We start from the raw sequence: 23,591 nt of genomic DNA, 5'->3' as shown, positions 1-23,591 counted from the left end.
ATTATCAAATGCACTAACAGTAGCCCCGCCCCCATGCGCTAACAGTAGCCCCGCCCACAGCCCCCGACGCTAGTGGTTCTTAAGTCTAGACCAGCAAAGTTTTGGTGCTACTTAAGAACCACTTTTCCTGGTTCAGGGCCGGTGCTTTGGCTGTCGAAAAAGAAAGAACTGGTTCTAAATTAGGCTCCGAACCTGCACTCAAACTGCCTCGGTGGAAAAGGGGCAATACTGAACTGTAAATAAACCGTTTGATTTGTTTGAACGTTAAGGATTTGTGTAAAGGTTGTCCCACACTATGAGGTGTAGTAGGTTTTATCTTTTGTGTGGATTTGCTGGTGTTTTTGAAGAGTACTGAGTTGAGTAAAACTTTTCCCACACTGTATGCATAGATAGGGTTTCTCTCCTGTGTGGATGAGCTGGTGTCTCTGTAGCGTACTCAGGTGGGTAAAACTCTTCCCGCACTGCGAGCAGAGATACGGCTTCTCTCCGGTGTGAATGCGCTGGTGTCTCTGTAGCGTACTCAGGTGAGTAAAACTCTTCCCGCACTGCGAGCACTGAAAGGGCTTCTCTCCCGTGTGGACACGCTGGTGGAATCGGAGATTAACCTGTTGCGTGAAACACTTTCCACACTCCGAGCAGTGATACAGCTTCTCCCCCGTGTGAACCCGCTGGTGTCTTTGGAGAGTGCTGAGGCGTGTAAAACTCTTCCCGCACTGTGTGCAGTGACACGGTTTCTCTCCCGTGTGAAGACGCTGGTGAAGCTGGAGATTAACCTGCTGTGTAAAACTCTTGCCGCACTCTGAGCACTGAAACGGTTTCTCTCCCGTGTGGACGAGCTGGTGTCTTTGGAGAGTACTGAGCCGGGTAAAACTCTTCTCACACTGTGAGCAGCAAAATGGCTTCTCTCCTGTGTGAATGCGCTGGTGAAGTTGGAAACTTGTCTGTTGCGTGAAACTCCTTCCGCACTCTATGCAGTGGTACGGCTTCTCCCCGGTGTGAATGCGCTTGTGTAGCTGGAGGTTACCTGGTCGGGTAAAACTCTTCCCGCACTCCGAGCACTGATACGGCTTCTCCCCCGTGTGCATGTGCTGGTGTAACTGGAAATGATTTTGTCGGGTAAAATCCTTTCCACACTGCGAGCAGTGATACAGTTTCTCTCCTGTGTGAATGCGCTGATGTATCTGGAGATTAATGGGTCTTGTGAAACTCTTCCCGCACTCCGAGCAGTGATAAGGCCTTTCTCGTGTATGGACTTGCTGGTGTTGTAGGAGATAACTCGGGTTAGTAAAACTCTTCCCACAGTCGGAGCAGTGATGGATTTCTTTCTGCGTTTGTCCGTTTTTAGCCAGGACGTTTCCAGGGGACATTTGCTGACTGCTGGAACTGTTTGAAGACGTCTGATTGTTATGTTTAATCGCTCCACATTTCAGGAGTCTCACATATTCTTCGTTATGGCATCGTTTGATGTGTTTGTGGAGGTAGATTTGGGACGTGTAGGAAAACGAACACGATGAACAGGAGAATACTTGCAAGGGAAAGCTCTTCATTTCTGGGGAAGGAAATTAAAACAGAACTTAAAATTGAACAGACATATAGCTGTGAGAAACAGTAATAAATAAAACCTGCAAACTTTATTAAATAGCAAAAGCTCCAACTCTAGGGCCAGTTAAAGGAGACCTGCCCATGCAAAGGAGCGGCTGCTCATGGAGAAATAATTTGGAATCATCATCGATGCAAAAGTACACAGAACACAGAACACCTTTCTGAACGATAAAAGCAGCAACCCTGGACTCCACTGTGTTGACACCACTGGCAGACTCCAGTAAAGAAAGGCATGCACAGTGATGATAACATTGATTGATTTGGGGGGAATTCGTGGCCTAATGGTTAGAGAGTTTGACTCCTAACCCTAAGGTTGTGGGTTCGAGTCTCGGGCCGGCCACAACCGAGGTGTCCTTGTTCTGCTTATTTACATGTATTTGTGACATATAGTAATGACCACCCTCAGCATATGCATGAGAATAGTAAGGTCATGGACTTAAAATCCCACTCACCGTTGCTGTTTGTTGATTTTTTGTTCCACAGGTAGTCAAATGTAACACCGAGATGTTTGGCGTATTCTTCTTCGTACCACACCAAAAGCTCCTGCCCTGGTTTGATGGCTTGACAACAACGATACAGAATCCCTCCTTGATACTGGAACGCCATGAGATTCTTCTCCTCGCTGTTACGAGCACAATTCACATACCTATTATAGAAGATACAGTACAAGTGACAAAGACAAAAGAGAGAGAGAGAGAGAGAGAGAGAGAGAGAGAGAGAGAGAGAGAGAGAGAGAGAGAGAGAAATAGAAGGGGACAAATCTTTCAGACACTGGGGACGATATATTTCTACCAAGACTGATAATTAGACACAAGACCCAACAAGTGGCAGAAATAAACAATAGGTTCTTCACCTCATCCAGTTAGCATGTGTCTCTCTCTTGGCACTGATGTATTCCTCACACTGCATGTTCTTGTAGAGCTTAAACAAATGTTTGTACACGTTATTTATTTAGATAAATATGATACTATTTTTTTTTACTGTTGTTTTTGGTGGCAGAATCATAGCTTTACATTCGTTCATCTCCATCTGTGCTGAAATAATGTACAGAATCAAAAATAAGACTCTTTCTCTAACCCTTTTCATATTATAATCTGGTTATAACTAGATATAAGAAAGAATTATGCCACAAAACTAACTCACCACCCAAGAGAACACACTGTTCATGGCTTCCTCTCTGTCTACCAGGTCTCCCTCGTAGGGCCCAAAGTGCGCACCAACTGGAAGAGTGTCTCCCTTATTAAACACTCCCAGGCCCGAGTCAGAAATACTAGACTTCAGAATCTCTAGACTGAGAGGAAGGGTTTGTTTGGCTCGGTCAGCGACCCCCAGTGGGACGAGCGTATCCCGGATGAAGAGAGCCGGGCCGTGAACCTCACACTCGCTGATGAAGAAAGATCTGCAATCCTCACAGTCTGGAAGGAGATGATACAGAGTAAGAAACTGTAATAATATTGCTAATATTTGACATTGCAAAACCTGCCAAATAGTTGCTTTTTTTCTTTATTTTTAGGCTTCTAAAAGTATAATTATTGGGTCTTTTTACACCCGGTCACTTCATGTGTTGTCTCTGATCCGATAGGTATCTGATTTGTTAAAACTGTTCCATTTACATCAGGCCACATAAACGCGTCTCGGCGAATCGGATACCCGCCCAAAATGCTAATATATTTGCCCTCATTTCCAGGGTAACTGTAACAGAACACACTTTGGTGTCTGCGGTTTTCAGAACGCGATCAAAAAGAAGACGTAAAAACTGGTTACGACGTTTATGCTACAAAAAACAGCGTTTACAGTTTGCTGCGTTTTCGCTGGCGGCAGCAGCGCGTTTTAAGACCCGACGAGACGCCTGGGTGAAAGATCACCTGCGAGTGACGTAGTTCCGTTTGGGAGGAGTACAGCGCTGACGTATGTGGCTTGAACAACCACATTCATTTACACCTGTCCAGTTTCATCTGAAACGTGTCCCAGACCACCTCCTGAAGGGGTTTGTACCATCGGGTTTTTATCCGTCTCCAAAACGTTTCGGAGGGCATTTAGACCTGGTCTTTTTACCGTCGGGTAGATATCTGATCACAGAAAACACAGGAAGTGACCAGGTGTAAAAAGCCGCATTAAAGGCACTTTCCCATGATGTCATCACAGTTTATATTATCAACACATGGCCAGTGTGGGTGCGGGTTTTCATTCTAATCGAGCAGAATTCACACCTGTTTAATTGGCTGATCTTAGCTTTCAGGTGTTTTTAGTCTATCGGTGGTGGCTTCCGCTTGGTTGGATGAAGTCCTGCACCCAATCTGGCCCTTTCTGGATAAGACACTCCTGGCCTGTACAGTAATGTGCATCATGAACTGAGTTGGCCACAGAAATGGTCTTTAAGTTTTCCTTTTTGTTTTGATATCACATTCTACTGTATGTGAACCTGCTATAGGCTAAAAAGGGTGATGGGCAGGACTATGGCTGACTATCATTCTTCGTGAATTTAGCTTGGATTGAAATGTTACTCTCACTCAAATCCCACTCTGATCTGATCTCGAGAGAGTTTTAAGTGACGTGACGTACGGCTAAGTACGGTGACCCAGACTCAGAATTCATTCTTTGCATTTAACCCATTCAAATTGCACACACACTGCAGTGAATACACACACACCGTGAACACACACCTCGAGCAGCGGGCAGCCATTTACTGTATGCTGTGGCACCCGGGGAGCAGTTGGGGGGTTCGGTGCCTTGGCACCTCAGTCGTGGTATTGCCGGCCTGAGACTCGAACACACAACCTTAGGCTTAGGAGTCAGACTCTGTAACCATTAGGCCACGACTTCCCCAAAAAAGAGTTTTCTCACGATCCCAAATTGCAGTGATTGCCATGTTGACAGCACAAACTTCTGGCACATACATCATGTGATATCTCAGTGGCCCTCAGCAAAAAAAGATAAAAATCGTTCTAGATAACGTGTCTGCCAGATGCAGTAAATGTAATGTAACCACCACACTGCACATCCCTTTAAATCCTTGATGACAGTGTTTACTACCAACACTGCGCCATATATCACTTTGAGACACGTGTGCAATGGACAGCATTTTATTATTTTGTCCTGATTTCTATCATTTTAAGCACACTTGGCTTTTTCGGTGCCGTATTTCTGAGTCATGTAACTGATTTCCTGAGCTCTGCCTTTCTCATTCCTCCTTAGCATATGTTTTTTCCCTTCTTGTGTATGTTTAGTTATGTGAAGTGAATCTGACTTGGACAATTTGGCACTACTGCATCCCAGCTGTCTTACACAGATAGTCATCGTCTTCAGGTTCCTCCTCTTTTATAGACTTGTTCTGAAATTCTTCGTTGTTCTCGTCCACGATGACGACACGTCTCACAGAGACCGATGTTCCTCCACCTAAAATTTGAGAAATAAATAACTTTATTTATTTATTTATTTATTTATTTATTTAAAACCAGTCACTTCAAGTAAAATGATGAACCTCAAAAGACAAAAATGTGAGTAAACCCTCAGACTCACAGAGGAATTCGTCTTCTTCTTCTTCTTCTTCTTTAACAGTCTTCATGCTTTCTTCGTCCGATTGCTCGACAGGGGTGACGTTGGTATCAGATATTTCTCCATCTGAAAATATGTTTTAGTTAAAGAGCAAGTAAGCATAAAAATAGAGCAATTTAGTTTTACTTCAGTTTTCAAAACATTGTCTTAAAGCAGCTTTACGGTTTAAAATGAAGTGATTATTTATCTCTAACAATTCTCCCTATTGGTCAAGCCTGAGGTGACGTGGTGAGGAAACACTCCCTGAGACGATATGAGGAAGAAACCTTGAGAGGAACAAGACACAGAAGTGAACCTCATCCTCATTTAGTGACACTGGACAGGAAATAATGTCAATGTAAATAATATAAATGCAAATAATATAAATGTAAATAATATAAATGTAAATAATGTAAATAATCTAAATGTAAATAATGTAAATAATCTAAATGTAAATAATGTAAATAATATAAATAATATAAATGTAAATAATATAATTGTAAATAATATAAATATAAATAATATAAATGTAAATGTCTATTCTACAACAGTTTATAGTCGAGTGGAAACATCAATGGCACCTATAAACACTATAAACACTATAAACACTATAAACACTATAAACACTATGAACACTATGAACACTATAAACACTATGAACACTATGAACACTATAAACACTATAAACACTGAACACTATGAATACTATAAACACTATGAACACTACAAACACTATGAACACTATAAACACTATGAATACGTCCAATCAGAATGTAAGCCCAATATTAGCCCTGAGCCTTACGCTAACGTACCTGCGGTCATACAGGTGTAGCCGTCATCTTCGGGTTCCTCCTTCTTTACGACCTTCTGGTGGTCCACACTGGTGACGCGTCCCCCTGAGTTTAATGTCTCCTCAGCTGAAGTGTCTTCACTTAGCTGATGACCATAAAACAGCACTTATTCACCAAAGAGAATGTAATGTAAGCACAAAAGTATTCTCAGCATGGTGATTTAGGTTTCTTTTTGTTTTCACTGTACTATCGCTGATGTTGGCTCTGAGGAGTTTAGTGTGGTTTTAGTGTCTGTTGGTAAATTACTAATTATTTGTCTCTTGTGTGAAGTCGAGAGATGTTTACGCTGAAAACCCTTCCACCAAACTGGACTTCTGTCTGGCTTCCACTATTCACAATTAGTTCTGCTGTATGCAGTTAGTCTCTCGTTCTTCACCAGGACAGCTATTATGATCCTAACCGTGTTACATCAGTTACTATCATCGGTCCTCACCCAAGCCTCTAGTGCTGTAACTCTCAAAAACACCCCATCCGTGCTCAGGGGTTTTGCTATCAAGTCTTTGATTTGTGTCTTACTTGGAGACTGATATCTACTCCATTCATACCTCTACCTGGTGTCCCACAGGGCTCAGTGCTTGGGCACTCAGAGCTCCCTGGACAGCTGTCAGATCACCACATCTGTCTCTGGATGTAACCTTGCAGCTGTTCTCGCCTCGTACCACTAACCTGACTCAGTCCTACAGGGTTCTCCTTCACTACATCAGGAGGATCTGGTCATTTTTATACACATACTTGGACTACTTCCGATTTCCCCTTGCCTGATGTAGCGGAGTCGCTGGGTGCCGTTAAACACATGGTGCACTAATTTGAGCCCTTATTATAAAAAAAAAAGCCCTCGTCTTTGCTACGTTACCTACGATTACTACCGATTATAAAATAACCGATTGTAAAACGTTTATTTTATTGGTCTGAAACTTCTAGAAACTGCAAAATGAACAATGAGCCTGGTGTTGTTTAATGTGATGTCTGCTGTGTTCAGTGGATAACGTGTCCTTTATTCATTATTAGTACATGAAGAACTTATAAATTATACTGATAAATTATCATCATCATTAAAAATCCTTTTGCATAATTTTAAATAAACCAATAAAAGAAACATGTAACTAAACAGTTAACACTGAAACTCGATCTGTTCGATTATTTAGTTCAACTTTAACAACGGGCAAAATCATTGTGGTCTACCTGTGAGCCCGCCAGAGCCAGACTGGGAGCCATTGTTCCTAAACAGCTGTCTTTGACATCTTCTGATTCCATTGTGAGAGGTCTAAGTGTTAACATCGGTGATGCTGACAAAAAGGATCATAAGCAGAATGTAATATTTAAACTGACAAACTTCATGCAACAATAATATACAGTGTTGTGTAAAGAACAGCAAAGATCCTCCAAATGAACTGAATACAACATGATGTATGAGGCGTGTCACAAGACTCTTAGGGGCTTTTTACACCTTGTCACTTCATGTGTTTTCTGTGATCAGATATCTACCCGACGGTAAAAAGACCAGGTCTAAATGTCCTCTGAAACGTTTTGGAGACGGATATAAATCCGATGGTACAAACCCCTTCAGGAGGAGGTCTGGGACGCGTTTCAGATGAAACTGGACAGGTGTAAATGAATGTGGTTGTTCGAGCCACATACGTCAGCGCTAAACTCCTCCCAAACGGAAGTAGAGTCAGCTACTTGCAGGTGACTCGCGAGTTGTGCATCGCGCCACAAACAAATACTGTAACTTGGACGACACGCAGGGTTGTTTTTTGTAACATAAACGTCGTAACGAGTTTTATCGTCTTCTTTTTGATCGCGTTCTGAAAACTGCATACACCAAAGAGTGTTCACTTTCAATTACCCCGGAAATGAGGTCAAATATATTAGCATTTTGGGCGGGAGTAGAAAGATCGAATCGATATCCGATTCGGCGAGGCGCGTTTATGTGGCCTGATGTAAATGGAACAGTTAACAAATCAGACAGCTATCGGATCAGAGACAACACACGAAGTGTCCGGGTGTAAAACAGTGGTGTAAATTAAACAGAAACCGAGAGAAACACAAATCCACTCAAACTACAGTTAATGAACAAAACAGTATCAGACTCTTTCTGCTGCCCAAAGATTAGGGTTTTGCCCCCTTTCTAAAATACCTACATCATAATAGACAAAAGATTTCTGTCTGTCAATGTAATTGTTTCTATATCCATATTATTGTGCTTGTCATGTCTGCAATTTACTCAAAGAATTTTTAAAGGCTAGTTTTTCATTCTTTAAGATATCAAGCCTTAAAGCTACAGACGATGAGAAGTTCTCCTTGATGTTTAATCAATCAAACCGAACAGGTGTTTAATGATATGAGAAATTCAGAAGGTTCACTACTCAGAGTCCTGGTGAATTCATAGTGTTGATTAATTCTCTCTCCCTGCAACCCTGGCAGTAGCGCAGGTTTATATTAATGAGCTCAAACTAATACGCTATGGTTTCTAAAGCAACGGCTCATTCACAGGGACGTGTTCCATAAACCCTATTAAAATACTAGCACTGTGAAGTTTTCCCTAGGGATGTACCGATACCACTTTTTCTTTTCCGATCCGATACCAGAGTTTGCCGGTATCGGACGATACCGATACCGATCCGATATCTGTGTTCTTTTCTACCTTTAAAACTAAAGAATGTATACAACTCACTTGGTTATTAAGATTTATTTGTTTCTGGTAAAGAAATACAAAAATGCGCATATTACTGGGTGAAAAATGAAAACACAAGAAACCTTAAAAAGTATTAATGCAGCAGTAAACAGAACTTTTAACAGTTAGTGGTATAACAATCTAAACCATATATACTGCAATTATTAAAGTAAATTAGGCAATATTTTAAAGTGAATCTTATATTAGAACTCTTGAAACACAATGTAAAGTGTGTTAAACAGTAAACCTCACACCCAAATGAGCGACATGTTTAACGCGCTGAGGTAAACAGAAAGGACGCCTGATAAACTTGCCTGTCTGTCGCAGGCGGTTGTGCGACATATTTCCTATAAAATTTATTATATTTATTTTCATTAATGTAATTTAATATACAAGTGTATTTTTCTTCTGAGTTTAAACAATAGTCTGTGATGTTTGCTGTTCATTAATCAACCACCACGGACATGGGCGTCGGAAGTAAATAAAAAGTGGGCGTGTCCTGTCCCACACACATATAATGGTTCCGACGCCCATGGATTTCAGGAAGCAGGAGCGTGGTCAATGTTGTAGGTAAAACGCGGAATGGAGTTTAATTTATTAGGGCATTCATCAAGTGGAATGGATTCGACTGGCGGTGCTAAATAATCAAAATAATAGTAATCAAAAAAAGACATATGCGCTGAATAGAGACGGTAAAAGTGTGTGGGTTCAATATTATTGGTCTTGATAAGTGGGTGGGTCCTGTCCCACCCACTTATAATGGTTCTGACGCCCATGACCACGAGTATCGGATTTGGATCGGTCACGCACCACAGATACCCGATCCACTCAAAATGCTTGGATCAGCGCCGATACCGATCCAAAATATCGGCTTGGTACATCCCTAGTTTTCCCCATGATGAAGAACATGCTTGTTTTCCATTTGGATTCATTAAGGATTATTAGGATTATTCTAATACAATATTATCCTAATATTGTATTAGAATAGGATTATTCTAATGTAATATTATCCTAATAGAACTGCTGATTAAAATAATAATCAATGACAAAAACAATAAATTATAATAATTGTTCTTATTTTTATTATTATTGTTATCATTATTATTGTTGTTGTTTTTATTATTGTTATTATTATTCATTCATTTCCTACCGCTTATCCGAACTTCTCGGGTCACGGGAAGCCTGTGCCTATCTCAGGCGTCATCGGGCATCGAGGCAGGATACACCCTGGACGGAGTGCCAACCCATCACAGGGCACACACACACTCTCATTCACACACTCACACACTACGGACAATTTTCCAGAGATGCCAATCAACCTACCATGTATGTCTTTGGACCGGGGGAGGAAACCGGAGTACCCGGAGGAAACCCCCGAGGCACGGGGAGAACATGCAAACTCCACACACACAAGGTGGAGGTGGGAATCGAACCCCAAACCTGGAGGTGTGAGGCGAACGTGCTAACCACTAAACCACCGTGCCCCCCATTATTATTATTACTTTTATTATTGTTATTATTATTATTATTATTGTTGTTGTTGTTGTTAATGTTATTATTGTAATTATTATTGTTATTATTATTAATATTACTATGATTATGATTCTTATTATGTTGTTATTTTCATTATTATTATTACTATTATTTGTATTAATATTATTATTGTTGTTGTTGTTATTATTATTATTATGTGAATTATTAACTCAATCAGTAGATATTACTTGGTGATTCAGTTAGACGTGTTTATATTCCATAAGACTGAATGTTTATATTACTGTGACGTGGATTTAGATCAAATTATTCATTAATAATAAAAACACTAATAATGTCCCCCAGCATAATGCTAAATAAACACCTCAGCTACCTGATCATTAGATCATTACTAATTGATAATAATTCACTAGAACTGCGTTTAAATCATAAAATTAATTCGTTACATTTCAGCATTTATTTACAGATAAACGTCGTTACATTAAGGCTCAATACCAAACGGCTTCTCATATCTAGTGCACTTGATAGTGAGGTATGTGCCCTTATGACGTACACTATCTAGTGCACTTGTGAAGGGAGCAGAAGTGCGTTTGGGACACAGCCACAGCTTGTTAGCCGAGCAGCTCAGCTAGCACGGTGCGGTTTAAACTCACCTGGACTTTAGAGCACAACTGAAACATGAGCTGGGTTTAACTCGATCACCTCACATTGCTGTTGGTAACAATGCGCTCAGGAATATTTTGATGCAGATATAATTAGCATTAGCTGCGAGAAAAGCAGCTGCCTGATTATACACTAAAAATAAGGCAGCGCTTCTTCTTTGTGTTGGTTGGCATGGCAACTTTACAGCTCACTTCCGCCACCTAGTGTGCTGGAATAATAATAATAATAATAATAATAATAATAATAATAATAATAATAATAAACATGAATAAATGATGGACCAAGTTGAACAATATCAGTACAGTCTTCCAGTTATGGAGGAGCTTATGAAGGAAAGGAGGGATCTTTATAACCATATTTCTGTTTCTGTCCATCATCTCAATTCACTCACAAACTACACAAGATGTGGACAAAAGTATGTGCCTCCCGACCAGCAAACTTTAGTGACGTGACATACGGCTAAGTTTGGTGACCCATACTCAGAATTCGTTCTCTGCCTTTAACCCATCCAAAGTGCACACACACACACACACACACACACACACACACACACACACACACATACACACACACACACAGCAGTGAACACACACCCGGAGCCATTTATGCTGCTGCGCCCGGGAAGCAGTTGGAGGGGAGTTCGGTGCCTTGCTCAAGGGCACCTCAGTCGTGGCCGGGCCGAGACTGGAACCCACAACCTTAGGGTTAGGAGTCAGACTCTCTAACCTTTAGGCCAAGACTTCCCCGACAAACCCATATGTGATTGTTGAACGTCTAATCCCACATTTATTCCCTTGTGTTTGCTGTTATAATCAGCTCCACTTTTATCTTCTCTTACGGATTTTTCACGAGATGGATTGTGTCTGTGTGGATTAGCGTTCATTCATCTACAAGAGCATCAGTGAGATCAGACACTGATGTTGGGATGCTAAGGAGACTCCAGTTCCAGTTCATTCCAAAAAGTGTTCAGTGGTGTTGAGTCAGAGTCAGTGCTCAGTGCAGGACACTAGTGATCTTCTTACACACACACACACACACACACACACACACACACACACACACACACACACACACACACACACACACACACACACACACACACACACACACAGATGTATTTGTCCTATAGCACATGTTGTAACTTAAATAAATGTTATAGGTTTGTTTTTATTTTCACATATTTGCAGAGTTCAAGTTCAGAGTTTCACTGAATATACGTGAGCTTGTCCTCCGTCACTGTGTGTGTTCAGCTCTGTTTCTCTCTGCCTTGCCCTCTGCAGGTACAGTATGTACAAACCTCTCACAAAGAAGATCAGAGCAATGAGGCAGAAATATGAGGCATAAATAATAAACTGTAAAACAAAAACAAGAGAATTATTATTAGTAGTAGCAGTAGTAGTATCATTAGTATTAGTAGTTATCATAGCTTTACATCAACCTAAATACAGATCTGAGGAGCCTTCATCTCTGTTTCATCTGCTTCGTGACCTGATCTGACTGGTCACATGATCAAACACTACGGGGTTTAATTAAATAGTATACATCAGAACTATGGGAGGACTCCATCCTTTCCACTTACAGTAGTGGCTCACAATCATGTAAAGACGGGTTGGTTATCTGGTTAGATGAGTTGTCCAGGGTTGACATTACTGCATCTAGTAGGAACTCACCAAGCCCTTTTCCCATACTGCTTTTTGCTGTCCCAACATCCATCCACTTCCAACGTCCACCACGGCCCATCTGATGTCTGTCAGTGGTGAATATTTTAAGTGAATAAATCATTCTCGTTCACGTCCATGTTCATTTCCACATGACTGCTTGAGTGTCTTTTTCCTTCTATTCCTACTTTTTTGTGAAGACTGCTATAGAGTGTGTGCAGAGTGTGTGCAGAGTGTGTGCAGAGTGTGGACTTATGGAAAGAATAGGATTCTTACTTGTGAGTCTGAACAGTAGAGAACAGTAGACCTGCTGATTCTGAACTTGGTCGGATCGGCTGATACTGTACGTTTATGGTACGCTTATCTAGAGCGATTTACGACTTATATTTATACAACTGAGCACTTGAGGGTTAAGGGCCTTGCTCAAGGGCCCTGCAGAGGCAGCTTGGTTTTTCATGACCTTCTGATCAGATGTTGTAAACCGCTGAGCTTCCACTTTCCTCTACTGTACAGTCACATCGTTCACACACAGCACAAGAGAAAGAGGGCAGAGTGAGTATTAAAGGTGTATTAAAGACGGAGTGAGTATTAAAGGTGTATTAAAGACGTAGTGAGTATTAAAGGTGTATTAAAGACGGAGTGAGTATTAAAGGTGTATTAAAGACGGAGTGAGTATTAAAGGTGTATTAAAGACGGAGTGAGTATTAAAGGTGTATTAAAGACAGAGTGAGTACTAAAGGTGTATTAAAGACAGTGAGTATTAAAGGTGTATTAAAGATGTAGTGAGTATTAAAGGTGTATTAAAGACGGAGTGAGTATTAAAGGTGTATTAAAGACGGAGTGAGTATTAAAGGTGTATTAAAGACAGTGAGTATTAAAGGTGTATTAAAGACGGAGTGAGTATTAAAGGTGTATTAAAGACGGAGTGAGTATTAAAGGTGTATTAAAGACAGTGAGTATTAAAGGTATATTAAAGACAGAGTGAGTACTAAAGGTGTATTAAAGACAGTGAGTATTAAAGGTGTATTAAAGACGGAGTGAGTATTAAAGGTGTATTAAAGACGGAGTGAGTATTAAAGGTGTATTAAAGACGAAGTGAGTATTAAAGGTGTATTAAAGACAGAGTGAGTATTAAAGGTGTATTAAAGACAGAGTGAGTATTAAAGGTGTATTAAAGATGTAGTGAGTATTAAAGGTGTATTAAAGACGGAGTGAGTATTAAAGGTGTATTAAAGACGGAGTGAGTATTAAAGGTGTATTAAAGACGAAGTGAGTATTAAAGGTGTATTAAAGACAGAGTGAGTATTAAAGGTGTATTAAAGACGGAGTGAGTATTAAAGGTATATTAAAGACGGAGTGAGTATTAAAGGTGTATTAAAGACGGAGTGAGTATTAAAGGTGTATTAAAGACGGAGTGAGTATTAAAGGTGTATTAAAGACAGTGAGTATTAAAGGTGTATTAAAGACGGAGTGAGTATTAAAGGTGTATTAAAGACGGAGTGAGTATTAAAGGTGTATTAAAGACAGTGAGTATTAAAGGTATATTAAAGACAGAGTGAGTACTAAAGGTGTATTAAAGACAGTGAGTATTAAAGGTGTATTAAAGACGGAGTGAGTATTAAAGGTGTATTAAAGACGGAGTGAGTATTAAAGGTGTATTAAAGACGGAGTGAGTATTAAAGGTGTATTAAAGACGGAGTGAGTATTAAAGGTGTATTAAAGACGGAGTGAGTATTAAAGGTGTATTAAAGACGGAGTGAGTATTAAAGGTATATTAAAGACAGAGTGAGTACTAAAGGTGTATTAAAGACAGTGAGTATTAAAGGTGTATTAAAGACGGAGTGAGTATTAAAGGTGTATTAAAGACGGAGTGAGTATTAAAGGTGTATTAAAGACGGAGTGAGTATTAAAGGTGTATTAAAGACAGTCCTTATATGTTGTTGTGTTGTTCACAGCTTAATCCAGCTAAATGAATGAGTTAATGAAACTTTTTGCTGGAAAATCTACAAAGCATGATGTTCTCCAGGAAGCAGTGTGCCGGATGCAGTGGTTTCAGCAGGTAAGACAGTGTGCAGTGCTTTTGTAGGCTGGTAGGAGGTCAGGATGCCATCCAGGAAGATTCAGGGTTGAAAAGACAGAGAACCTCAAACGTAGGTCAGTTGTTTTGAAGTACAGAATCAGATCCCAACACATTCTGATTTATCACATGGTGAAAAGTTCGTTTTCTTGACAGTGGACAGTTTGAGGTTACTTCCAGGTCAAGGGTATAGACCCCATCACCTCCGTGTCCTGCTGCTGATCCATGCTTCCAAAGGCCGATGCTCTGCTACTGAGTTCAGAGACCTACTACATAACACAGGCCAACGAGCTGGTTTACTTCACATCTCTCCTTCTCCTACTTTCCCTCAGTTAGACAGGATAATTAACATTCTGATCTTTAGTTTGTTTGTATTTGACTTATCTAATAATCCACACCTGTGTTATGACGTCCAGACCGAGTCCCCTGCTGTCCACCACGATGGATGTGAGGATCGTCTGTAGAACGAGAGCGGCGAAGGTGTTGACTCCAAAAACCAGTGCATAACGCTCTAAAGACAAACCAGCAGCAATCTGGAACCTTCCACAGAAACATGGGAATGTTTGAACACGGATCACCAACACAAATACTTTTCAGATGTTTATGTCAAATCTATTTATTCCTTTAAATCCTCCTGTGGATTTCCTGCATTCTTCACAGTTTTAATTCAATCTAAGTCCCTTATTAACACAGGTGTGTCGTCGTGCCTACGACTAAATGGTGTTCAGAATGTTTAAAAGTATTTATCTGAAATAAATCTCTCCCTTCTTACATGGCGATGGTAATGAGCAGCATATAGAGACTCTTGAAGACGATGTAGCCGGCATAACAGACCCAGATGTTGGAGATGAAGACCATGACATAGAGCGCTGCACTACTGAGGGCGGAGAGAGAGCCGAGAGCCAGTTCACCCCAACGAGACCAGTTAACGTGGCTGAACCCAACACCGTATGCTGACGCTGCACCTGAACGCAAAAGAAACTGACGTAAATTTAGCCTGACGTGATGTAGATTGCTGTGAATTTGTTCCTGCTGTATCTTTAAGAACACTTGAGCTGCACGACCATGTCCATGTTACTGGGCCTGTTGACAAAAAGAATCAGATTCTGATGCTCACCGAACAGGTTGGACACAGCCTCGACTCCTCCGTTGTAGAGCGTGTCGTTCTTGCTCGGCTCCACAGTTTCCCACAGCGCTTGAATATAGTTGACAGTCTGGTTGTAGCCACAAGTCGCCATGGCCCACCACATGGACCAGATCAGCATCTCAGAGGACGAGAAACAGCTTCGGAAATCCGACCAGAGTTGAAGCAAAGTTTTATTAAAAGCTGCAGGAAGTACACAAGTTCACGTGAGATTCACTACAACCTTCAGGAGATGTGGATGATTACCATAAACAAGCTCCTCACCTGATTTCTTGACAACTACTCCAGTTTCTTCCTGAATCTCCTGCTGTGAGTTCCTCTGCTTGTTCTCCATCATTTCTACATCTACACTACCATGGTTACAGTCTGTTTCCACTTTTCCTGATTTTACTCTCTTTTCTTTTTCGTTGCAGTCTTCCACCTCATTCGTATCTCCTCCTTCCTTTCTCTGTCTACTCTGGTGGAAGAACATGCTGGTTCTGGGCATTGGCAGGAGGAACACAGCAATGGAGGAAATGGAGATGAGAACTAATGTGAACACCAGGATGTAGTAGTACGACATTAGTTCGAGCGAAAGCAGGACTTGTCCGGCGACAGAACCAACGGTGTAGCCGATGAGCTGAGCAGCGCGACAGAAGGACGTGGCTTTTAGGTAAAACTGCAAATCCACCACGCTGTAAATGTAGGAGAAGTACGCCACCTCACAGGCAGTCACCATGCTGTAGATGAACTGCATTGCTTGCATCGCCCCTACACTCTGTAGCCATAGCAACAGTGCTGTGGTTAAGAAAAGGGCACAGCATTGGATCACAATCACAGGTTTGTAGCGCAGCCAGTCGGTGAGCAGGAAGACAGGAAGTAGAACAGCCAGGTACGAGTATGTCCACACTGGGAAAATCTGATTAGTCACCTAAGTGAGAGGAATTAAAGGGGTTCAGGATTAATTAACCTTGTAGCCAGTTCAGACTAATTCAAGCTGAAAAACAAGAACAAATCACATTTTTACATTTTTACACATTCTGATTAAAGCTCCATTTTAAGCTTCTTCTTCATGAAGGGTTGGTCTATCTGATCTAACTTCCTGTCTGTGTTTAATCTGTCCCTCATCCCTGCATCAGAACTCAAACCTGATCCTTGTTATGTTCTATCAATCCCTGGACTTCATTCTTGTCCCTGGTGTTGGCCTATGGTCCATGTTGATCTCTGATTCTCTTTTCCATATCAGTCCTTCTCTGTCCTCTGATCCTGGTCTACTCTATCAGTCCTTGGCCTTGACCTTTGTCCCACACAGATCCTCTGCCCCTGATCCTGTGTTGGATCCTGCTCACTGCTGCTGAGGATGCTCCATATGGAGCCTGAAGATACACAGGATTACTGTAGATGGTACCGTGTAGAGACCATGGGGTTAGCTTTTCCATCAGTGAACAGTTGATAACTTCAACAAGACAGATTTCATATAATAAATAGAATAACTCTGGTTAAATAATCAGACTTTAGGCTCTGGCTTGTTGATTAGAAGGTTGGGCTTCAAGCACCAGCACCGGCAAACTGCTTCTGAGCAACACTTTAAACCCTCCTGCCCCAAGCGTACAACATCATGGCTGGCTTTATAATCCCATTCTTATGTGTTTATATTGATTTTTAATCAAACTTTTAATGTTTATCATTATTTATAATCCCATTTAAGGTGTTTAGATTGATTTATAATACCATTTTCAGTGTTTATACGGATTAACAATCCCACTCTCTGTGTATATAAGTAAGTAAAGTTTATTTATATAGTGATTTATAATCCAACTTTTAGTGTTGATAATTATTTATAATCCCACTCTCAGTGTTTATAATGATTTATAATCCCACTCTCAGTGTTTATAATGATTTATAATCCCACTCTCTGGTGTCACCCAGATGAGGATGAGGTTCCCTTTTCAGTCTGGTTCCTCTCAAGGTTTCTTCCTCATGTTGTCTCAACACCACTGACTCTCTCATTTGGGTTAAATGTAAATCTATGTCCTTTCTAAAAATGCTATAAAATCAATATGGAATCGATCTGGATTTGATTTGTCTCTTGTTGTATTCCCCCATGTTTCTCTGAGGCCTTGACCTTGACCTTCAGTGCTCCTGTGGTTCCTCTGACAATTTTTCTTTGGAATCTTTCACATGCATAAGTAAAACTTTACCAGTTTTCATTCTCAAAACTATCCCCATTTTTCCACCTACACATTGACCTGATAATCTCTGTTTTTGTTGTAGAACTTTCTGTGTGACCAAAATAACTCCAGGTTCATCAGCTTGGTGTTCTGTAGTCTAAACATGAGGTGGATAATTCTGCAGTCAGCTTGTGCTCTGAGGTGTACGTGTGAAGGACATGATCTAGACCATACAGATGAGACCCAAGGCAAAGAAAAACACAGAAAAACATGACAAGGACAAAACCATGACATGAGGAGATATGTGCACTGACCTTCTCAATGAACTTATAAATAGAATTTAAATCATTGTTTAAACCTTTTGGTATGTTTTCATCACCATTCCATGATTAAAAGCAGCCTATATTTAATTTTCTATCCATTTCTTTTACCTTCTCAACTAAAGTTTTTGTTTTTTTTACAGTATTAAATTCCTATAACATTCGTTTAATAAATCTAAAGAATCGATTGTTTAAAACAAAACAAAATACTGCTTGATGGAATGAAGGTGCAGAATAACCAAATTGTTAATAGAGTTAGAGCTAAAATGTCTTATTTATATATATTTAATAAAGCTGTGTGTAGTTCGAATTGTACTAAAAAAATGTTCTGGATTTTACAGAAATGCTGATGTTTGTACACATGTTGTTGACACCAGCCACCTGTTGGTTACTAGGTGTGTGCACGGCTGATTCACACATTTATATTTCAATTGGCACATTTTTGCACTGTACACACAACTGTCTATATTATATATGTGTTGATGTCTTCAATGCCATTCTGTTTACACTGTGGAGCTTCTGTACTAGAACAAATTCCTCGTATGTGAAAACATTCTTGGCAATAAAGATCTTTCTGATTCTGATTCTGTTTCTGATTATCATCTGGTGATGCTAAATTTTTATTTTTTATTTTTAAAAAAGCTAAAATGATGAAGAAACTGCAAAGCAAAAGACTTTTTCTGAAATTTGAATCAATTGCAATACAATACAGATATATTATTTATTTCATGTGTATGTGTGTAACTGAAATACACAAACTATTTAAACTCAATATCCATTCATATATAATCTGAAGCTGATGTAAAGATTGATGTCAGATGTTCTATGACTAAAGCAGTTTGTGTCCTGTGATAAACACAGCTCAATGTTCATAATGTTGGTTGTGATCTACCTGCTCCATGGTGAGGTTTTTATCAGGTCCGGTCATGTAGCTGATGAGAAACGGTTCTATGGGTTTCACTGAGCTGAAAAATCCATAAACACACAAGAGCGTAGTAGGAAAACCCCAACCTGACTTCCATCTTCTAAAAACATCACCCATAGTACACAAAGTTCCTCAGTGTTCCTTTATTCTAGCAGACGTTGGTGTGAATCACTTCATCACTGTTTGTGTTTCTCAGAGCATTCATACTTCTAAAATCTGTCAATGAGCAACTGGTTCAAAGGTCTCTCTCTCCCTCTCTCTCTCTCTCTCTCTCTCTCTCTCTCTCTCTCTCTCTCTCTCACACACACACACACACACACACACACACACACACACACACACAATCTTTAGTCCTCCTCAGATAATCTGAAGCACAGTATAATAATTAAGACATACTAATGTGATACTAGTGTGAATTGTTCACAATAAAAAGTACGTCATTGTTAGAACAACATTAAAGCCAATTAGTTTATAAAACACTCAGTGGAACACAGTTTGGATGTAAGCACTGAGTTTGGGCAGAAAACCCCATGGTCCCCAAAACATCAAAAAATCTTCATGGATAGAAGTCTGATCTATGGTGAAAATGTCCTTAGCTCTTTTGGAGGCATATTCAGATTGGGTGAAAGGACCTGTTCTTGGACAGAATGCCTAGTTTGGCCAGAAGATCTATGAGGACCTTAAACTTCACACTAAAATCCCTCATTACTGTTGGGAGAACCCTCTGCTCGCACGGACGAGCCTTCACTCTGAATAAAAGAACCTCGTCTTGGTCTCATCACTTGGGCAAATGGAACTAAGGAAAAAAACCCAATTACTTTGAGAGAAATCTATAAATAAACCAAACAAAAAAACCAGCCATTTCACTGAACCCTTCATAAACACAAAGGTGCCAATCTTTTAGACTTAAATACATGTTTACTAACAGTGACCTACTTTAAATATGAGAACATTAATAATAGAATAAATTCAATTTTATTTCTTTGTTTCTATACTTCTGATAAACTACTTTGAGATGATGTGCATTGTTAAAAGCACAATACAAATATACTGAAAGGATTTTTTTTTATTGAACTATATACATTATATATAATATATAAAATAGAGTGTTAGAGGGTCTAACTTTAGGACAACTTTTATGTTGTTTTTTTGTTTTTGTCAGTGTGACTGAAGCGACACTTATACAAGACAAGGAAAGAAAGCTCTGTCAAAATAAAAGTACCCTGAGGTACAAGAAGATATTCACAGTAAATACTACTAATATTACTTTAAAAAAAATTAAATAAATGAATACATTTTATTTTTATACATATATATATAATTGTATGTATATGTTTTATTAAGATATTAAAACCAAAAGACTTTTAACATAACATTACAAAAAAATAAAATATGACATGTTCATGTGGTTAATGATATAATTTCATGTTCAGCTTATGCACCATTTAACAATAGTGGTTTTATCCTACTTGTTTAGACAAAATTTAAAAAGACAATTTAAATTCATATATTAAAATGATGGGAGTTAAATAGTCTCAGATTGTTAACATTACAAAACTCTCACATATAATTAACTTGACCAAAAGAAGTGAACAAATATCTGTTTAAAACGCCCCTCAAAATGACCAACAAATCATGAAGGCGGTGATTAAGGCAGTTAATGACGACACACGGCTGGAACACTATTAATGAATAGTTGAGTAGGAGGAGACTCCAGATACAATTAGGAGTGAGGACACAATAAAAGACAGAAGTTGCTGACTAGCTAAACATTGGTGTATGTAGTTTGGGAACAATGGTGACTACAGGGGTAAGTTTGGCATTTGTGGGGCTTTTTCTTGCCTTCGGTGCTGTGAGCAGTGTTCCTGCAGCCCCACCAAATATGAAAAAGCTCTCTCAGGATCCTCAGCTTCCTGGGATGCCTACTGTACTGCCACAGACAACAGGCCAGGTTCAGAAATGCCAAGTGCAAGACTATGAAAGAATTCCTTGTGGAGAACCTGGCATTGTGGCTACTCAGTGTAATGCCATAAACTGCTGTTTTGATGGTCAACACTGCTATTATGGGAAAACTGGTAAGCTTGAAATCCTGCTTGACTCTTGATTGGGGTTTAACATGAAACTGATCCCTTTCTTTTTTGGTGTTCCCAGTGACTGTCCAGTGTACCATTGATGGCCAGTTTGTGCTGGTGGCAGCCAGAGATACAACCCGTCCCAGGATAAGCCTGGAGTCCATCAGCCTGTTGGGAGGAAACAGTGGACCCTGTAGTCCTGTTGACTCAAATGCAGCCTTTGCTATTTACCAGTTTGCTGTGACTGCTTGTGGGACAACCATGATGGTTTGCGTCACTTTATTTTTCTTCCCGTAACTGCGTTGCTCATTTCAGTTAGATGTTTATTGTGCTCTCTACTTTTCTCCTGTCAAGGTAAACGGTGGATATGTGGTCTATGAAAACAGGATGGTTTCTTCCTATGAAGTTGGAATTGGACCCCGAGGCTCAATCACAAGAGACACTACTTATGAGTAAGTGATCGAAAACTCCTGGTTGTGGGATTAATTAAGGGGTTTTACTAACCTGCCATTTCCTTTTTGTAGGCTTTACTTCCAGTGTAAATATTCAGGTGTTGGCTTGGCTGCTTTGTCTATTGAGCCTTCAGCTAATGTTGATCCTCTGCCCATTGTTGCTTCTGGACCACTCCAAGTAGAACTAAGACTAGGAAAAGGGCTCTGTCTCTCAAAGGGTTGTGTAGAAGGTGAGTGCTGTCTGGATATTGAAATGCAGTTTGAATTTCAGTAGCTTCCACAGATGCTGACTTCTCCTCTCTCCCAACAGAACAAATAGCCTATAACTCTTACTATAGTGCTAGTGACTACCCTGTGACCAAGGTTCTGAGGGAACCGGTGTATGTCGAAGTGCGCATTGTTGGAAGAACCGATCCAAACATTGTCCTGAGCTTGGGCAACTGCTGGGCGACTTCTTCCCCTAACCCCTACAGTCTTCCCCAGTGGGACCTTCTGGTGTCTGGGTAAGCTTCCGGGTTTTGTTTGTAGCCCAATGTCTATATTGAACAGGAAGTGATGCCCTTATGTATCCCCAAGGTGTCCCTACAAGGATGACCGCTATTTGACCAAGCTGATCCCAGTTAGTGGAACGTCTGGCCTTGCATACCCTACCCATTACAGACGCTTTGTCCTGAAGATGTTCACGTTTGTGGACAAGACCTCTATGGCTCCCATGCAAGAGACGGTAAATGCTCGTTCTTCTGTTCTACATGCTTCTGCATGGTGTGGGTTCTTTTTGTTTAGGTTCCCTTCCTTTCCCTCAGCTCTACATCCACTGCAGTACAGCTGTGTGTCTTCCGAGTGTGCTGGACTCTTGTGAACCAATGTGCACCAGAACAAGTGAGTAGACCCCTTATTGCTATTTGCTGCTTCTCCTGACTGAATAGCTTATTGACCTGTGGCTTGTCCCCCCCCCCCCCTCCATTTTTAGGAAGAGATCTTTCTGCAGTGGAAGAAGGTGCTTCTCGCTTATCAGGAGTAGTGTCTAGTGGAGGCGTGATCTTTACTCAAAATTCCTCTCCTTTGTTTTAAAGCTGTGCAAAATAAATGCATTTGCCTTTCAAACTGTCTTTGGTTCATTTAGTGTGCAAGTTGTGCTTCTTCTGGATAAGGGTTTATTATTGGGGGGGGGGGGTTCTCATTGCTTTAGTGATTGTCCCATGGTTTATCTTGTTTAAGCTTGCACCATGTCCTTGGTGTTGCTTTCACCTTACATTGCTTCAGGGCTGTCAAGTGCCATGCATTTCCTTCAGTTACCTCACAGTACTAAATCATGTTTTGATTACTCGGTCAAATTAATTTCTAACATGTATTTTTGTTAATTCAGTCTGATAAATCTGCCACAAAGTAGGGTCTGTTGTAAAGGATTAAACTTACAAAATTAGCAGGGTACTAAATAATTTTTCCCCCACTGTAATAACTCGTTCCATCTGAGCCAGTATTGCAATACTCTACATCCGTCTCACTGTAGAACAGAACATAATCTGGCCTGTAGCTCAACAAATCCAGTCAGCATTATTTTGTCATTGTTTGTTTTTAATTTTGCCAGCTACAGTCTCCATGCCAGTCAGGACTCACTCCTTTAACCATATTACTGGTCTGATGGAAATTAGACTTCTTGTCCGCAGTATGAACAAATGGTGGTTTGGGGTTTTTTTTTTTTTGGTTTTTTTTTGTGTAACATCTATGAATATATATTGCCCCAGTAGGCTATAGGCAAAAAAAAAACCTGAACACTACAAATCCTTAAAGCTCCGAGTGTCTAATGAACTGTGCAAAAGCTTTGTTTTCAAAAATAGATATTTTATTTCTCAATGAACAGAAGAGAAATCCAAATCACCTCAATATTTGGTGTCACCAGCTCTTTGTCTGCAGAGCAATATCCGGCAAGTGTTCTCACAGTTTAGTGAGTAATTCTTAAGTGAAGGTGTGTTCAGTT

General features: G+C 40.2%; 3 protein-coding genes across 4 annotated transcripts; 1 reads left to right on the top strand and 2 right to left on the bottom strand.

Moving 5' to 3' along the window:
• Positions 1-101: 101 nt before the first annotated feature.
• LOC113649109 (oocyte zinc finger protein XlCOF6-like) lies at positions 102-11,383 on the bottom strand. The gene is made up of 9 exons (XM_027156720.2): positions 10,806-11,383; positions 7,170-7,273; positions 5,949-6,072; positions 5,122-5,223; positions 4,888-4,998; positions 2,746-3,017; positions 2,456-2,523; positions 2,055-2,248; positions 102-1,549 (listed from the first exon to the last, which is right to left on the bottom strand). Exons 2-9 carry the CDS (start codon positions 7,263-7,265, stop codon positions 294-296), a joined length of 2,223 nt encoding a protein of 740 aa, XP_027012521.2. The 5' UTR covers positions 7,266-7,273; positions 10,806-11,383; the 3' UTR covers positions 102-293.
• Positions 11,384-11,962: 579 nt separating this feature from the next.
• On the bottom strand, positions 11,963-19,310 carry slc19a3a (solute carrier family 19 member 3a). Of its 2 annotated transcripts, none has more exons than XM_027156730.2 (6): positions 19,057-19,309; positions 15,959-16,604; positions 15,668-15,877; positions 15,323-15,515; positions 14,949-15,090; positions 11,963-12,167 (listed from the first exon to the last, which is right to left on the bottom strand). In XM_027156730.2, exons 1-6 carry the CDS (start codon positions 19,204-19,206, stop codon positions 12,012-12,014), a joined length of 1,497 nt encoding a protein of 498 aa, XP_027012531.2. In that variant the 5' UTR covers positions 19,207-19,309; the 3' UTR covers positions 11,963-12,011. The 2 variants fall into 2 exon arrangements, with proteins under 2 accessions (XP_027012531.2, XP_047676532.1); XM_047820576.1 differs by lacking the exon at positions 11,963-12,167 and adding an exon at positions 12,279-12,562 and having other exon boundaries at positions 19,057-19,310.
• Positions 19,311-20,854: 1,544 nt separating this feature from the next.
• On the top strand, positions 20,855-22,717 carry LOC113649101 (zona pellucida sperm-binding protein 4-like). Its single transcript, XM_027156713.2, has 8 exons — positions 20,855-21,164; positions 21,241-21,428; positions 21,516-21,613; positions 21,686-21,843; positions 21,924-22,116; positions 22,190-22,337; positions 22,417-22,492; positions 22,584-22,717. The coding sequence occupies exons 1-8, from the start codon at positions 20,885-20,887 to the stop codon at positions 22,682-22,684; spliced, it is 1,242 nt and encodes a 413-aa protein (XP_027012514.2). The 5' UTR covers positions 20,855-20,884; the 3' UTR covers positions 22,685-22,717.
• Positions 22,718-23,591: the final 874 nt, after the last annotated feature.

This window comes from Tachysurus fulvidraco, chromosome 11 (assembly GCF_022655615.1).
Source record: "Tachysurus fulvidraco isolate hzauxx_2018 chromosome 11, HZAU_PFXX_2.0, whole genome shotgun sequence".
Taxonomy (NCBI): Eukaryota; Metazoa; Chordata; class Actinopteri; order Siluriformes; family Bagridae; genus Tachysurus; species Tachysurus fulvidraco.
The sequence above is the reverse complement of the archived record's forward strand: the minus strand, read 5'-3'. Positions and strand labels throughout refer to the sequence as shown.

Excerpts from the sequence above, each read along its gene's own strand:
- LOC113649109 (XM_027156720.2), bottom strand. The coding sequence starts at position 7,265 with ATGTTAACACTTAGACCTCTCACAATGGAATCAGAAGATGTCAAAGAC. Across the intron at positions 6,073-7,169 it reads TGGCTCTGGCGGGCTCACAG|CTAAGTGAAGACACTTCAGC; the intron begins GTAGACCACAAT and ends TATGGTCATCAG. Across the intron at positions 3,018-4,887 it reads TGAAGACGATGACTATCTGT|ACTGTGAGGATTGCAGATCT; the intron begins GTAAGACAGCTG and ends ATCTCCTTCCAG.
- slc19a3a (XM_027156730.2), bottom strand. The coding sequence starts at position 19,206 with ATGGGTGATGTTTTTAGAAGATGGAAGTCAGGTTGGGGTTTTCCTACT. Across the intron at positions 15,516-15,667 it reads GGCTGTGTCCAACCTGTTCG|GTGCAGCGTCAGCATACGGT; the intron begins GTGAGCATCAGA and ends TTTTGCGTTCAG. Across the intron at positions 15,091-15,322 it reads CTGCTCATTACCATCGCCAT|GTTCCAGATTGCTGCTGGTT; the intron begins GTAAGAAGGGAG and ends TTTCTGTGGAAG.
- LOC113649101 (XM_027156713.2), top strand. The coding sequence starts at position 20,885 with ATGGTGACTACAGGGGTAAGTTTGGCATTTGTGGGGCTTTTTCTTGCC. Across the intron at positions 21,614-21,685 it reads ACAAGAGACACTACTTATGA|GCTTTACTTCCAGTGTAAAT; the intron begins GTAAGTGATCGA and ends TCCTTTTTGTAG. Across the intron at positions 22,493-22,583 it reads ACCAATGTGCACCAGAACAA|GAAGAGATCTTTCTGCAGTG; the intron begins GTGAGTAGACCC and ends CTCCATTTTTAG.